Source organism: Callionymus lyra, chromosome 8 (genome assembly GCF_982586985.1).
Source record: "Callionymus lyra chromosome 8, fCalLyr1.hap1.1, whole genome shotgun sequence".
Classification (NCBI taxonomy): domain Eukaryota; kingdom Metazoa; phylum Chordata; class Actinopteri; order Syngnathiformes; family Callionymidae; genus Callionymus; species Callionymus lyra.
Genome location: NC_141825.1, coordinates 26,026,998 through 26,043,571, shown reverse-complemented (window position 1 = coordinate 26,043,571; position 16,574 = coordinate 26,026,998). Strand labels below are relative to the sequence as shown.

Here is a 16,574-nt window from a genome sequence, read left to right as displayed (position 1 = left end):
AGTTTTGAGTAGATAAGAAGGCTGATTGATTTCCAAGAACTTTTCTCCTGATATATGACTAGTATCGTAGTGAGGTGACGCCCAGTGATCCATAAAAGAAAAAAAAAAAACATTCAGAAAATGCAAAAAAAACATTTGACTTTCAACTGGTTATCACGCACCAATTTTTAATGTCATCCAAATCAAACAATATACAACATAAAAACAAATAAACACCATTGTTAAAAATATATATATATTCTTATGTTCTGGCACCTAAAGAGTTTTCAGTTTCTGGGGGCGTGAGGTTTCATCCGTAACAATTATGTACACATTGAAGAAATATATTTACAGAAAAATAGATCTTTAATATTACAATTGAAAAACTAACACCTCATAGCTTGGATTAAGATCAGGTCCAGAGTGACAAGGGTGTGGTCGTCTCTTCAGCTGAAGAAACCCTTTGGTGATCGAGCTGAAATAATGAATATTCTCTTGAAAAAGTTCCTCTTTTCACATCCAAAAAGATGTGTTTTTATCTACAATAACGGTGACACCAGCTTCATAGCACCAGAGGCCCGACTCAAATCAGACAAACATGGATCGCTTGCTATGGAGGAGGATCCTCGTTTCTTCATTATTCAATCAGAAAATATCTGCTTTAATTAAAACTAAATATATTGACAATCAAAAGAAAGTGCTATCAAAATAGAATATGTATATAAAAATATGCTTTAGTAAAAACTTTAAATAAAACATTTGGTTAAAGGGTTCAAACACTTAAAAATGTTGATTTAAATCATATTTTGTGTCTTGATAGTGCAACAGAGCTTTTTTTTAATTGAAGTACATCTTTGGTTGAAGTGAAAAAAGTTTTAAATGTTTGCTTTTTAAGCAACTTCAATTTTTTTTCTTTAATTGAAAAGATTATTTTCATGTTGTGTTTTTTTTCATAGAAACTCTCTTTTTAATGAATAAATAATGTTATTTTTTTCTGGAAGCAACTTTTCTTCGAGTGGAACAACTTGTTATAGATAAATAATATCTTTTATAAAGCAAGTGTTTAAACGATTGAACAATAAAGAAACAAAAACTACCTCCGAAGTGTTTAAAAATAATCCAATGAAAGCCACGATGGAATCAATCAATCAAATCCAAAGTCCAGCAGGTCCATCACGTGTCAATCATCTTTGATTGATGGACGACACGGATCCAGGAGCTTCTCTGTCTACAGTACAAATCAAAGGAACATTTAAGTCTTTTTTAAAACGTCTTGGGAAAAATGTCAGGAGAGGAAAGTCTACGATCTTCATCCTTGAAGAGTGAATCCTGAAATCACTCTCATCCGTCGTCCAGGGCTGGAGATCCGGAGACGAAGGTCAACCCTCGTCGGAGCTGCTGTTGTCCAGAGAGTAAACCATGAAGGCCAGATCGGAGCGGTCCGGTACCAGCGGGTGTCCAGGCTTCACCATCTCGAAGCCCATGTAGTGGAAGGTCTTGATGATGGACACTGAGGAGAAGAAGCCCATCAGTGGACGCACAATAAAACCAGAGGTCGATGTGAAGTGATGTGTCGACGAAACCTCATGAAGCTTCTTCACAGAATCCACTAGATGTCACTATCTCTCCTCTATAATCAAAAGCATTGAACATCTATTAACTCCACGTTAAAACGTGAGGGCGCCACCTACTGAGCTTTAAATGAACCTGACAGTGTTTTGTGAAGCTTCATCGACACATCACTACCATCTAGTGGACTCTGAAGATAATGACACTGTTTCATGAAGCTTCATCAACACATCACTACCATCTAGTGGCCTCTGAAAATAATGACACTGTTTCATGAAGCTTCATCAACACATCACTACCATCTAGTGGACTCTGATAATAATGACAGTGTTTCATGAAGCTTCATCAACACATCACTACCATCTAGTGGACTCTGATAATAATGACAGTGTTTCATGAAGCTTCATCAACACATCACTACCATCTAGTGGACTCTGAACAACATGACACTGCTTCATGAAGGTTCATCAACACATCACTACCATCTAGTGGACTCTGAAGATAATGACACTGTTTCACGAAGCTTCATCAACACATCACTACCATCTAGTGGACACTGAAGATAATGACACTGTTTCACGAAGCTTCATCAACACATCACTACCATCTAGTGGACTCTGAAGATAATGACACTGTTTCATGAAGCTTCATCAACACATCACTACCATCTAGTGGACTCTGAAGATAATGACACCGTTTCATGAAGCTTCATCAACACATCACTACCATCTAGTGGACTCTGAAGATAATGACACTGTTTCACGAAGCTTCATCAACACATCACTACCATCTAGTGGACTCTGAAGATAATGACACCGTTTCATGAAGCTTCATCAACACATCACTACCATCTAGTGGACTCTGAAGATAATGACACCGTTTCATGAAGCTTCATCAACACATCACTACCATCTAGTGGACTCTGAAGATAATGACACTGTTTCATGAAGCTTCATCAACACATCACTACCATCTAGTGGACTCTGAAGATAATGACACTGTTTCATGAAGCTTCATCGACACATCTCTGGTCATATGTTTTCCCAGGAGAGCTGCACAAAGTTTCTGTTGAGGTTTGTACACGAGGATAGATTTTAAAGAGAAAAAACCGACTTACATCGATCTTCTCTCTTTTTATGAAACCACAGGAAGACAAAACCCACTTTCAGCTTTTCTTCGGAAAACTCCAGCAGAGCGGTGAGTCTGAGGAGCAGAGAAAAGGAGGGAAGAGAGACATAAATGTAATAGAACATCATTGTTTTATCACTTGAATTCTTATGAAAGGAAGATAAGTGATCAAGAACTTGGGTGTGTTAACACATTTACTTTGATCAGTCTAGATAAACAAGTAGTTGGGGTGTGTACAGTCAAGAATTAGGCAACGCATCACGACACAGGTGCAACAACAACCAGATATACTGCAATATTTAATCGTCTCTTAGTAGTATTGACTCTTGACCAAGTCGTTATCCATCCATCCATCCATCCATCCATCCATCCATCTCATTTCTTTTCAAACCAAAATATGTCCAAACATCAGCTTTAAAAATATGCTGGACTCGACTGTATCCTCTCGTTCTCAGTAGTAACTGCTCTCATTTGTTTTCAAACCAAAATATGTCCAAACATCAGCTTTAAAAGCTGCTAGACTTGACTGTATCCTCTCGTCCTCAGTCGAACCGAGGATTTCATCGTTTCTCAAGCTGCCATTCAGTGAAAGGAAGCTTAATTGTGACACAAAAATTAATTAAAGGCGTGAATATTTGCATGTCAATTAGGAATAATTGATTTCATTTTATTAAAATATAAACCATGAAAGAAACACAATCAATGAAAATTGTGATTCCCTTTTTTTTAATGGATTCAATGCTGTTTCAATAAAGTATCATGAAAATATTGCAATATTTAATTGTGTATACTGTATAATCCGTAGATTGAAACTAAGGTTTAATCTAATAACAATAATAATAATGATAATAATAATACATTGACTCCGTCATGTTCATGTAATACTTCGGTTACTAAATACAAGCTACAACCAATTTAAGTTGATAATAAATAATGTACATTTTATTAAAATCATTTGAAAATATTAAAGAATAACAATAAAAACAAGGTGTGATCAAGGTACAATCTCATATGTAATTCTGATAAAGGAAAAAATATGTGCCCAATAAAATAAACACAAATTCATGTTTTTTATGGACTTTTCATCTTAAAAACAAAATTATTTCAAAATTTCATCAAAATAAATAATGGCTAAAATGTAATCGCTTATTCTCAGAGTAAATGGAGGGATGGACACTTTTAAATAAGGTTTAGATTGTTTTAATTGTATTACATAAAATAAACACTATGGTCAATAATAATTAATTGGATCAAAAAGCAGAAAATTTGTATTTTAAAAAATAGTTTGTAGCAAAACATTATCAAGGTCCTGACAGTAACAACAATAATGTTAATAAAACATAATAAACATGATAATGGTCCTCACTGACCCCTCCTTGCTGCCCTCCATCAGGGGCCCCGCAGGGATCTTCAAGAAGAGCCGGTCGTCCGACAGAGTCGTGTCCCAGGAGGCCGAGCGGCGCTCGCTCAGCTGGTAGTGGAAACGAAGCAGCGACGAGTCTCCGTTCTCCGGAGCCGCCTGTGTCACCGTCAACTTGTCGTCCTGAAACCAAGCAGAACGTGTGTGAGGACGACTGGATCCTGCATGTTGACAATGTTGTGTCGCGTCATTCAGGTTTAAAAAAGTTTAAAATGATGTAATTTATTGCTATTTTGATACAACACAATTGACAGATTTACACTCGTCAGTACCTCAACTCTCCTGTCCCGTTTGTGGGGGCGCTAAACCAGTCAACAAGGGTAAAGTAGTGGCGAATGAAGAAGACGAGTTCACCATTAATTGTTGTAAAATTATGTAAAATGTGCCGAAGTTTACATAAAAACGTACTTAGTATTTTCTCAATTTACATAAAAGATTTGAGTAATGTATCCATTTTTATTATGATTTCATGTTATTTAACATTATGTGTCCGGATTGACCTGAAGCACAGAATATTTATATCATTCTTGTACTAATGTTCAAGGAATTTAACGTGTACAGTTGTAGTGTTTATTCAAGTGAATATTGTACAACGTTTTATTTAATAATAAAATAAAAAATAAAAAACTTTTTATTAGTCCTTTTTTTCCCCTTCAGACACATATATTGTTTATGTTTATGTTTATATATATAAATAAAGAGAGAGAGAGAAAAAAAGAGAGAGAAAGACAGAGAGAGAGAAAGAAAGAGAAAAATAGAGAAAGAGGAGAAAGAAAGAGAAGATAAATAAGAGAAAGAGAGAGAGAGAAAAAAAGAGAAAAAAGAAAGAGAAGAGAGAAGAAAAGAAAGAGAGAAAAAAGAGAGCAAAGAAAGAAAAAGAGAGAGAGAAAAAGAGAGAGAAAGGGAAAGCAAAAGAGAGAGGGAAAGAGAGAGAGAGAAAAGGAGAAAGAGAGTGAAAGAGAGAGAGAGAAAAAGAGAAAGAGAAATAGAAAGAGAAAAAAAGAGAAAGCAAAATAGAAAGAAAGACAAAAAAGAGAGAAAAAAGAGAAAGAGAAGGAGAAAGAGAGAGAAAACAAGAGAAAGAGAGAAAGAGAACAATGTATAAATACATAAAGTATTGCAGTTATGGTGATATTATCACAGTGGGTCACATATGAAAGAGGTCACAGGAGTCACATGACCTGAACATGACATCAGAACTGATCCCAAACTGTAATCTGATCAACGTCCTCATGAAGAGATTAGACTCTGAGCAGAGACACTCGTGTGATTGATTTATACATCACTAATATTTGTGTGTCTCCGTTTGTGTGTCTGTGTGTGTTTGTGTTTCTTTGTGTACACGTGTCTGTGTGTGTACAGGTTATAAAGTGTATTTGTGTGTATAAGTGTGTGTGTGTCCCTGTGTCTGTGTCTATGTGTGTACGAGTTTGTGTATCTGTGTGAATGTGTCTGTGTTACTGTTTGTATGTGCATCCGTGTGTGTGTCTCTGTGTGTGCAATGGATGTGTATATGTACCTGTGTCTTTGTGTGGGTGTGCATCTCAGTGTGCAAGTATAATTGTGTGCATACATGCGTCTTTGTGTACGTGTGTCTGTGTGTACATTTGTGTTTATACGTGTATTTGTATTTTGTATTTGTGGGTGTGTGTATGTATGTATTTGTGTGTGTCAGACTGTCTGTGTATTTGTGGGCATACGTATCCTGCATGTGTGTCTATGTGCATGTATGTGTGTTAATACTTTTAGTTGTGTGTTTGTGTCTGTGGGCTGCATGTGTGTCTATGTTCATGCGTGTGTGTCTATGTGCATGCGTGTGTTCATACTTGTAGTTTTGCGTTTGTGTGTGTGTGTGTCTGTGGGCTGCATGTGTGTCTATGTTCATGTGTGTGTGTTAATACTTTTAGTTGTGTGTTTAGTGTCTGTGGGCTGTTTGTGTGTGTGTGTGTGTGTCTGTGGGCTGCATGTGCGTCTATGTTCATGTGTGCGTCTATGTTCATGTGTGCGTCTATGTTCATGTGTGCGTCTATGTTCATGTGTGCGTCTATGTTCATGTGTGTGTCTATGTTCGTGTGTGTGTCTATGTTCGTGTGTGTGTGTGTGTCTATGTTCATGTGTGAGTGTCTATGTTCATGTGTGTGTCTATGTTCATGTGTGTGTCTATGTTCATGTTCATGTGTGTGTGTGTGTGTTTGTGTGTGTGTGTGTGCGTGTGTCTATGTTCATGTGTGTGTGTGTGTGTGTGTGTGTGTGTGTGTGTGTGTCTATGTTCATGTGTGTGTCTATGTTCATGTATCATGTGTGTGTCTATGTTCATGTGTGTGTGTGTCTATGTTCATGTGTGTGTCTATGTTCATGTGTGTGTGTGTGTATGTTCATGTGTGTGTCTATGTTCATGTGTGTGTGTGTGTGTGTGTGTCTATGTTCATGTGTGTGTGCGTCTATGTTCATGTGTGTGTCTACGTTCATGTGTGTGTGTGTGTCTATGTTCATGTGTGTATGCGTCTATGTTCATGTGTGTGTGTGTCTATGTTCATGTGTGTGTGCGTCTATGTTCATGTGTGTGTGCGTCTATGTTCATGTGTGTGCGTCTATGTTCATGTGTGTGTGCGTCTATGTTCATGTGTGTGTGTGCCTCTATGTTCATGTGTGTGTGTGTCTATGTGTGTGTGTGTGTGTCTATGTTCATGTGTGTGTCTATGTTCATGTGTGTGTCTATGTTCATGTGTGTGTGTGTGTGTGTGTGTGTGTGTGTGTGTGTGTGTGTGTGTCTATGTTCATGTGTGTGTCCATGTTCATGTGTGTGTCTATGTTCATGTGTGTGTGTGTGTGTCTATGTTCATGTGTGTGTCTATGTTCATGTGTGTGTCTATGTTCATGTGCGTGTCTATGTTCATGTGTGTGTCTATGTTCATGTGTGTGTCTATGTTCATGTGCGTGTCAATGTTCATGTGTGTGTCTATGTTCATGTGTGTGTCTATGTTCATGTGTGTGTGTGTGTGTGTGTGTGTGTGTGTGTGTGTGTGTGTCTATGTTCATGTGTGTGTGTGTGTGTGTGTGTGTGTGTGTGTCTATGTTCATGTGTGTGTCTATGTTCATGTGTGTGTCTATGTTCATGTGTGTGTGTGTGTGTGTGTGTGTGTGTCTATGTTCATGTATGTGTGTGTGTGTGTGTGTGTGTGTGTCTATGTTCATGTGTGTGTGTGTGTGTGTGTGTCTATGTTCATGTGTGTGTGTGTGTGTGTGTGTGTGTGTGTGTGTGTGTGTCTATGTTCATGTGTGTGTGCTCACCTGATGCACCAGCACCCCGAGAGAGTGATCCCTAACCGTCCCTCGCCCACACGGGATCTTCAGCTGTGGGTGAGGGGCATCAGGAGCACCACAGAGGCCCCGGAGCATGAGGGGTGGAGCTGCTCACCAGGGACCCAGTTAACCAGGAGCTGCAGCAGCAAAACAAGGAAACACAAGACAGCACTTGAGTGTCGACTCACAACAATCGAAAGAGACTCGAGTGAAACATCAACTCAATGAAGAAGAATCTCAAGACACGGAGAAATGATTGATTTATGGAATCATTTCAAAAGAAAGTAACAGATGATAAGATACGATATTTGGCGTCACGATGGATGACGACACTATGTTTAAAGACAACATTTATTCTTCACTCGACGGAAGGGAGGTTCTGGTCGTCTCTTATTATTTATTAATTGTTAATGAAGCCATTTTACTGACGTCTTGTAGTCAATAAATTAATTATTAATTACTGTCTGGACTAGTAGTGTGAGATACTACATTCATCGATATATCGCTGGACCTTTTTAACGATACTAAACCTTTTTTTTTTATCTTTTGAATTCTTTTTTTTTTTAGCCGTCAAACCATATCTCGTTTTATAACAGTTGTTTAATTACTGGTTTATATTTCATTCTCTGCAGCTACAAGAACAAAGAAATCCCACGAGATCACATCGGTGACTGAGGACGAGAGGATACAGTGACTTCAGCAGCTGATGTTTGGACATTTTTTGATTTGAAAACAAATGAAAGCAGTTACGACTTCGTCAAGAGTCATGTGGTCTGTAAATACTACAACACCAGAGTCAAGTACTGGACAATACTACACATATATACTTGTTACTACACTATCACAACACCAGAGTCAAGTACTGGACAATACTACACATATATACTTGTTACTACACTATCACAACATCAGAGTCAAGTACTGGACAATACTACACATTTATTCTTGTTACTACACTATCACAACATCAGAGTCAAGTACTGGACAATACTACACATATATACTTGTTACTACACTATCATAACACCAGAGTCAAGTACTCCACAATACTACACATGTATACTTGTTACTACACTATCACAACACCAGAGTCAAGTACTCCACAATACTACACATGTATACTTGTTACTACACTATCACAACACCAGAGTCAAGTACTGGACAATACTACACATATATTCTTGTTACTACACTATCACAACACCAGAGTCAAGTACTGGACAATACTACACATATATCCTTGTTACTACACTATCACAACACCAGAGTCAAGTACTCCACAATACTACACATATATACTTGTTACTACACTATCACAACACCAGAGTCAAGTACTCCACAATACTACACATATATACTTGTTACTACACTATTACAACACCAGAGTCAAGTACTGGACAATACTACACATATATCCTTGTTACTACACTATTACAACACCAGAGTCAAGTACTGGACAATACTACAAATACTTGTTACTACAGTATAACTATAGAGTGAAATATATTGTATCATATTGCCAGATTATTGCCAATATTCACCCAACTATCAACCATCTTTCTGTAAAATGCGACCTATTAAAGGATGCGGCTTATATAGTTATACAAAGTTTTTATTCTTAAATGTAGACGACGAGGCTCCAATTCAGATGGTCTGGAAATGTGGGTTGTAAGTAATTTATATTTATAGAGAGCTTTTCTAGTAACATGATGGAATCTCCAGGAGGGCCAACATGAGAAGAATTAAAACAAAGTCAAAGTAAAGTAACCACAAGTATCTGTCGACTGCTGTGAGAAAAACTGAGAGGGTACTTCAAGAATATAAGTACGTAGGTAATATTTGTAGAGAGCTTTTCTATACCAGGGTAACATTTTGCTTAAACAATTAAAACAATACCCGATAAAATAAATACTTAAAAGGTCAAGACAACACCGAGACAAACACAGGAGTCTCATAGAATCAGGGAAAAGCCTGCAATACTACACAAAGATACACATTCTTTAAGGTAATACATACAGTGTCAACTGTACATCATGAGCTTTTGAACCTAAAAAACCTGCAATCATTCACCGTCACTAATGTCAGTTGTCTCTCTGGCTCCTGGTGCTTCCAGTTTGTCGTTTCACAAACAAGCGCTAGAGAGACGCCCCACGGATCCGGTCCAGCAGGTCCGTCTGCTGCATGTACGCCCGTCGCTGGCCTACTTTCAGCTGTCGTGTCAGGTGACGCCGAATATCTTCCACTTCCACCTTCTTCGCCCGACACATTTTCTCGATTCAAAAATCCGATCCGGACGATTTTTTTGTGTCGAGGGGCCACCCCCCCCCCCCTGTACCCCTCGTTATCTGGAGGACACTTGTAAACAAGCGCGTGACCTGTAAACACCTCCTGTAAATAGAGCGCCCGGTCAGCTGAGAAAACATCTCCGGTTACTCTCGCAAGACGACATTCTCAGCCGGAGAAGCGTTGGCCTGCGTCGGGTCAGTGACGAGAGCGTCTGCCAAAGCACATCGTGACCCGATCCACGGCGAGGTCTCGCTCGCATCCAAACTGTAGCGCCGAGGCGACGCCGACGCGACTTCATACGACGATATCGTCCAGATGGATGGAGACCCCCTTTAACCGTTTAGATCCCACGGTGCAGGGGTCGCCGACCTTTAGAGTTTAAACACACTTCTTAAGACTTGAGGACCCGAATGAAAACTCACCGAGAAATCTGTTTGAGCCATAAAAACAAGCAAATATTATAGGTTTTATATCAGGAACGCATGTTATTTTACAAAAACAGAAAATGGTTCTTTTTCGACAATTCAAAACAAAATTGGAGAAAAAAAATATTGCTGCTTTAACATTTTCATTCATTTTCTACCGTTTTATCCTTTACCAGGGTCGTGTGGAGACTGGAGTCTATCCCAGTTTCATAGGGCGAGAGGCAGGGGACACCCTGGACAGTCTGTCTCAGGACACACAAAGACAGACAACCATTCACACACACACTCATACCCACGGACAATTTCCGCAAGTTCTCAATCAACCTCTGTATGTTTTTGGACTGTGGGAGGAAACCGGAGTGTCCGGAGTAAACCCACACAACACGGGGAGAACATACTAACTACACAGAAAGGTCACAAGTTGGCTCGACCTGGAAGCGAATCAACAACCTTCTTGCTGTGAAGCAGTTTTACATTTAATTTCACTGTAGTATTTGTAGGTTTGTTTGAATATTCAACCATTTCCAGACACTTCAGGTAAAAACTAAATAAACTTAAAATAAAATAAATGCACATTATTGTCAGAGAAACTAACAAACAATCAAAGAATAATTATAAAAGTAAAAAATATATACATAAAAGGGGTATTAAGTTCATTATTTTATATTCCTTCTCAAGATAAACACATTCATTCATTTGTTCATTTTCTATCCCATGTTACACCTAAGGAGGGGGGGCAGTAGCCTATCCCAGTTTTTAAATCAGGCAAGAGGCAGGGGACACCCTGGACAGGAGGCCAGTCCGTCACAGGACACACAAAGACGGACAACCATTCACACACACACTCATACCTACAGACAATTTCTCCCAAGTTCTCAATCAACCTCTGTATGTTTCTGGACTGTGGGAGGAAACCGGAGTGTCCGGAGTAAACCCACACAGAAAGGTCACTAGTTATCGGAGAGTGACTGCATCAATATTTAGAAACCTTCACGAAATAAGACAAATCACGTTGGTCTTCATCCAAGACCAGGTTTCCTCCTACGAGCGAGTCCGTCTCTCTCTCTCCACTCGTCCTCCAGGACAGGACGTCCTTGAACGAACCGGCAGCTTGTTTTGAAAGAAGACCCTCTCGTCTGTCGTCGACACTCAAGCGGCCCGGACCAGGTCACGGATTAGCCTTAAGGGCAGGAGCTCAGACTCAGAAAAAAAGAAAAGCTGACTTTAAAGTGTCGGGAAAAGTCATTGTTCAGAACCTGAAGCGCCACAAGAAGGTGTGGAGAATATTTGAGCAGGTGTCATGTCTGGTTGATTTCTTTTTCTTTTTTTTTTTAAATTGGGTGTGGAGGTGTTATGACAAGTGTGTTTGTCTGTACTGTGTGTTCCTCTGACAGGTCTGGAACTGTTGAGGGTTGATAGACAAGCAACCATTTCATAAAAATAAACTCTTTGATCTGATAGTCTTGACGTCAGGACAAATGCACGATTCAAACCAAACAATCAAAGTACATTTTATCTTATCGTACCATATGATGTGTATTCGATTTGAAAGAATTTGCACTAATTATTCTAATAATAAGTATTTTGCAACAGTTTGTTTTCATGTCTAAACAAGAAGGATGTGTTTCGCCTGCAGTTCATACAAAACTCTGCAGCCAGAATTCTGAGCCGCTCTAGTAGAAGAACTCACATTTCTCCTTCAAACTCTTCACTGGCTGCTCTAGTAGAAGAACTCACATTTCTCCTTCAAACTCTTCACTGGTTGCCAGTTTCTTTCAGGATCATTTTAAAATTCTGGTTCTTACTTTCAGATCTATTCATGGTCAGACCTTCCATCAGTGATCTGATCCAATTTATACATTTTTTATTGTATAAATCAATAATTTCTTAAATGCACACTTTGGCCAATCAGTGTCACGTTCTGTAAAGTTGTCAATTTGTACTTCTATGTCTCGTTGTTGTTTACGTCTCCGTCTGTCTGTGAACTGTGCGGCGCAGCTTGCTAGGCTCAGTTGCTATGGCGACAGCTCTTGTTCTGTATATCCACGGAAGTAATACTAACTTATGATCTAGTCAAACACTAGTGATCCAGTCACTCGTCTCTTTCAACCTCCTTTGTTAAAGGAACATATTGTAAGAAAAGTGTAAACCTGTCCGTCTTCACCGTATGCTAACGAGCTAAGTTGTTAGCGTCATTTATAAAGTGTTATGTGTGCGTCTTCACCGTATGCTAACGAGCTAAGTTGTTAGCGTCATTTATAAAGTGTTATGTGTGCGTCTTCACCGTATGCTAACGAGCTAAGTTTTTAGCGTCATTTATAAAGTGTTATGTGTGCGTCTTCACCGTATGCTAACGAGCTAAGTTGTTAGCGTCATTTATAAAGTGTTATGTGTGCGTGTACAAGGAGGTGGATTTATTATTGATTTGGTGATATCACGACGCGCCGGCGGCTCCTCTCTGATGTCCGTAGTTTGGCGGGAAACCGATGCAAATCCTGCGAGACTGAGCGTTAGAAGAGATATTTTTCTACCATCATGTCGACACAGAAGTGTTGCAATAAACGAAAGGAAAATATCGAATCGTTTTCCTTCTCTAAACCCCCGGACCTCCACTACAGTACTCGCTCCTGCGCTCGACTACATTTTACGGAAAAAATATCGCATTAATATCGATATCGCAATCCAAGACACCAATATCGAATATCGCAAATATTTCCAATATCATGCAGCTCTAATCACATTGTATAGATATAATAGTTTTTAAATTGTTATACTTTTTTTTTTTAATCCTTTTATTATATGTGACATTATACTTTATTGAATATCGTTTTGATTATTTAAGCACTTTGTGACCCTGGTCAGGAAAAGCGCTTTATAAATACAAATTACTTACTTACTATAAAGGTATCTTTAGGTACAAGACAAATACATTTTACACATGATTTTTTCCTGATTTTAATGGTCATATTGCATTTTTCCAGTTCTCTTATCACAACAAGCGGAGCACGTGGTGTTGACCTGATTACCGTGTGATGTGACCTCCAGGGTTCATGACTGTGACTTCTATGGATGTGCATTTATTCAGCAATATATTGAGTTGTTTTTATTAACGGGGTGGAAAGGCTCACAGCTGCCGACACCATCTGTCAGTGGTTACAGTCAGACACTGGAGGTTAGGTAAGAGTGCGAGTGAACTCGTCGTTTTTGGCTTCACTTCTTTCTAGTCAGCGAGGCTGTTATGAGAAGCAGCAGGACCTTACGTAAGCAGCCACATATAGGTCAGTTGATGCCTTCTGCTGACGGAACCACAACAAGTCCAGACTAATATTTGCCAGGACTCGTACTTGCACAAGCTCGTCCGGCTATTATCACGAGGAGAACTTGTAGCAACTAACTTCCAAAGAGCCTTTCCTGGAAGAAATAACCAACCGTTTAATGGAAAATTAAAAAATAAATAAGTATTAACACAGATAAGGGAAACATCTGCTTTTGTTGTTTCATTTTTTTTGCACCAAACTACAATAAACAACAATGATGGAAATGCTTCAGCTAATATATTTTATAGTCTATTAAATTCTATTGAATTGCGAATATGGTGATATACGCTACGTATCACAATACAGGGGCGATGATACAATATATTGTGATACTGTAGTAACAGGGATATATTTGTAGTATTGTCCAGTACTTGAATCTGGTCTTGTGATAGTGTAGTAACAAGGATGTGTGTAGTATTGTCCAGTACTTGACTCTGGTGTTTTGATAGTGTAGTAACAAGTATATATGTGTAGTATTGTCCAGTACTTGGCTCTGGTGTTTTGATAGTGTCATAACAAGTATATATGTGTAGTATTGTCGCGTACTTGACTCTGGTGTTGTGATAGCGTAGTAACAAGTATATATGTGTAGTATTGTCCAGTACTTGGCTCTGGTGTTTTGATAGTGTAATAACAAGTATATATGTGTAGTATTGTCGAGTACTTGACTCTGGTGTTGTGATAGCGTAGTAACAAGTATATATGTGTAGTATTGTCCAGTACTTGACTCTGGTGCTGTGATAGTGTAGTAACAAGTATATATGTGTAGTATTGTCCAGTACTTGACTCTGGTGTTGTGATACTGTAGTAACAAGGATATGTGTAGTATTGTCCAGTACTTGGCTCTGGTGTTTTGATAGTGTAATAACAAGTATATATGTGTAGTATAGTCGAGTACTTGACTCTGGTGTTGTGATAGCGTAGTATAAAGGATACATGTGTAGTATTGTCCAGTACTTGACTCTGGTGTTGTGATAGTGTAGTAACAAGTATATATGTGTAGTATTGTCCAGTACTTGACTCTGGTGTTGTAGTATTTACAGACCACATGACTCTTGACTGCTTTCATTTGTGTTCAAAACAAAATATGTCCAAACATCAGCTTTGAAAGCTGCTGGAGTCGAATGTATCCTCTCGTCCTCAGTCGTAACTGCTTTCATTTGTTTTCAAAACAAAATATGTCCAGACATCAGTTTTAAAAGCTGCTGGACTCACTGTATCCTCTCATCCTCAGTCGTAACTTCTTTCATTTTTTTTCAAACCAAAATATGTCCAAACATCAGCTTTAAAAGCTGCTGAAGGTGACCGTATCCTCTCGTCCTCAGTAGTAACGGCTTTCATTTTTGTTTTCAAACCAAAATATGTCCAAACATCTTTAAAAGCTGCTGGAGTCGACTGTATCCTCTCATCCTCAGTCATCCCCCCGGACTTGCAGGACAATAATGAAAAAGTGTTTTGTGATACATCATTGTATTGATATTTTATTACACCCCAAGTAGTTACAAATAATATAGTAATAGTATTAATATTAGGCAATTCCACAACAAACTGCTAAAGGTGCACGAGGAAAAACACCAACATGAAAAAACACAATCTGTGTTCAGAGAGTCATACAAAAGCAAGTAAATACACGCACAAAGTGACACACGCCAACAAAACGGAAACAACAATATCTCGGGGCACTGCAAGTAGATTCCAGTTCTAGTATCTGAGGCCTCGGGTTTTAAAGTCAAATCATCCTGTGTTCACACGCCAGTGTTTGTGTTCTGTGTTGTCGTCATGGATGTCAAAACAACCATTTCAAAATCACTTCTTATTGGAAGGATGCCGGAGAGGTCAGGGGTCACGACAGCAAGGGGGTCGTGGGAAGACGAGGGTCAACGAAACATCTCACGAGAACGAGTCAAAGATTCTACGACACAATTGTTGGATCCTCAGTTCAGAAGTGAACGAAAGTTCCATCTTTTCAGTTTAAAGTGTAAAAGAAAAAATATATATCATCCAAGTATTTCCTGATAATAATAAATATAATATTAACTTAATCACATTTGAATGAAAATTCGATCAGTCTAGTTTAGAGTGTGAAAAAAACAAGTAAGTAAGTAAGTAATTTGTATTTATATAGTGCTTTTCCAGACCAGGGTCACAAAGCGCTTAAACAATCAAAACAATATTCAATAAACTTAATCCAATTTGAAAAGAAAAGGTGTTAAAATTGATATATTAGCAAAAATCTCAAGTTTCTGAATTGTTATTAGCACTTTAATAATTAGTGACACTGGGAACATTTTTTAAATATATATATATTTACATCACATACTGTTCTAATACACGCATTCCATCCTTATGGACCTTTAATATTTCTAAACTTTAAAGTTAGGCGCTCAAGTAAAAAAAAAAAAATTAAAAAAAAGATATACTTATACTACTACTTATACTAATTATACTTATACTAATTATAATTATACTACTACTTATTCTTATACTAATTATAATTATAATTATACTACTACTACTAATTATACTTATTCTACTTATACTACTTATACTTATCCTACAACTTAATCTACTTATACAAGTACTGTTCGAATACACGCAAAAAAAACAAACACTTTAATTCTTGATGTAAAATAAATGTTCTGGGTAAAACTGCACTCAAGTCAATAAGATACAACATATTTATCAGATTCTTTAAACACTTTACGTATATTTATATACGTTTTCCAGGGGAAAAAAAACAAAAATAATCAATATTTACACTCGAGAAACCATGTTTTGAATGTTCTGTTAATAATAGAAAGACTTCTTACATAAGATAAAACACATTAAAAGAGTGAGTAATGAAGGTATTTCTTTTAAAAGTGACAAAGTATTTATGTTTAAAAACTTCTTCCTACCTTTCCTCAGAGTTCAACATCACCGCTTCCAGGAAACCTTGAAGATTTTCTGCAGAAAAACCTCCTCAGAGTCACTTTTAAACGAACCGAAGAAGCGAAGTTTCACGTCAACTATAGGGAGAAAGATGTAACTGAACGAAACGGAACTAAAATGAACTAAAAATGAACTAAAAACGAACTGAACAGCGGGTTCTATTCCCGTTCACTGACGCGGTCACGCGCGGACATAAAGCTCGTCCCCGGGCTGAGA

At 38.1% G+C, this 16,574-nt stretch overlaps 1 protein-coding gene across 1 annotated transcript; it reads right to left on the bottom strand.

The window, feature by feature from the left end:
• Window positions 1–147: 147 nt before the first annotated feature.
• On the bottom strand, window positions 148–16,574 carry oaz2a (ornithine decarboxylase antizyme 2a). The gene is made up of 5 exons (XM_087797945.1): window positions 16,325–16,574; window positions 7,388–7,536; window positions 4,047–4,219; window positions 2,666–2,751; window positions 148–1,489 (listed from the first exon to the last, which is right to left on the bottom strand). Exons 2-5 carry the CDS (start codon window positions 7,493–7,495, stop codon window positions 1,359–1,361), a joined length of 498 nt encoding a protein of 165 aa, XP_087654071.1. The 5' UTR covers window positions 7,496–7,536; window positions 16,325–16,574; the 3' UTR covers window positions 148–1,358.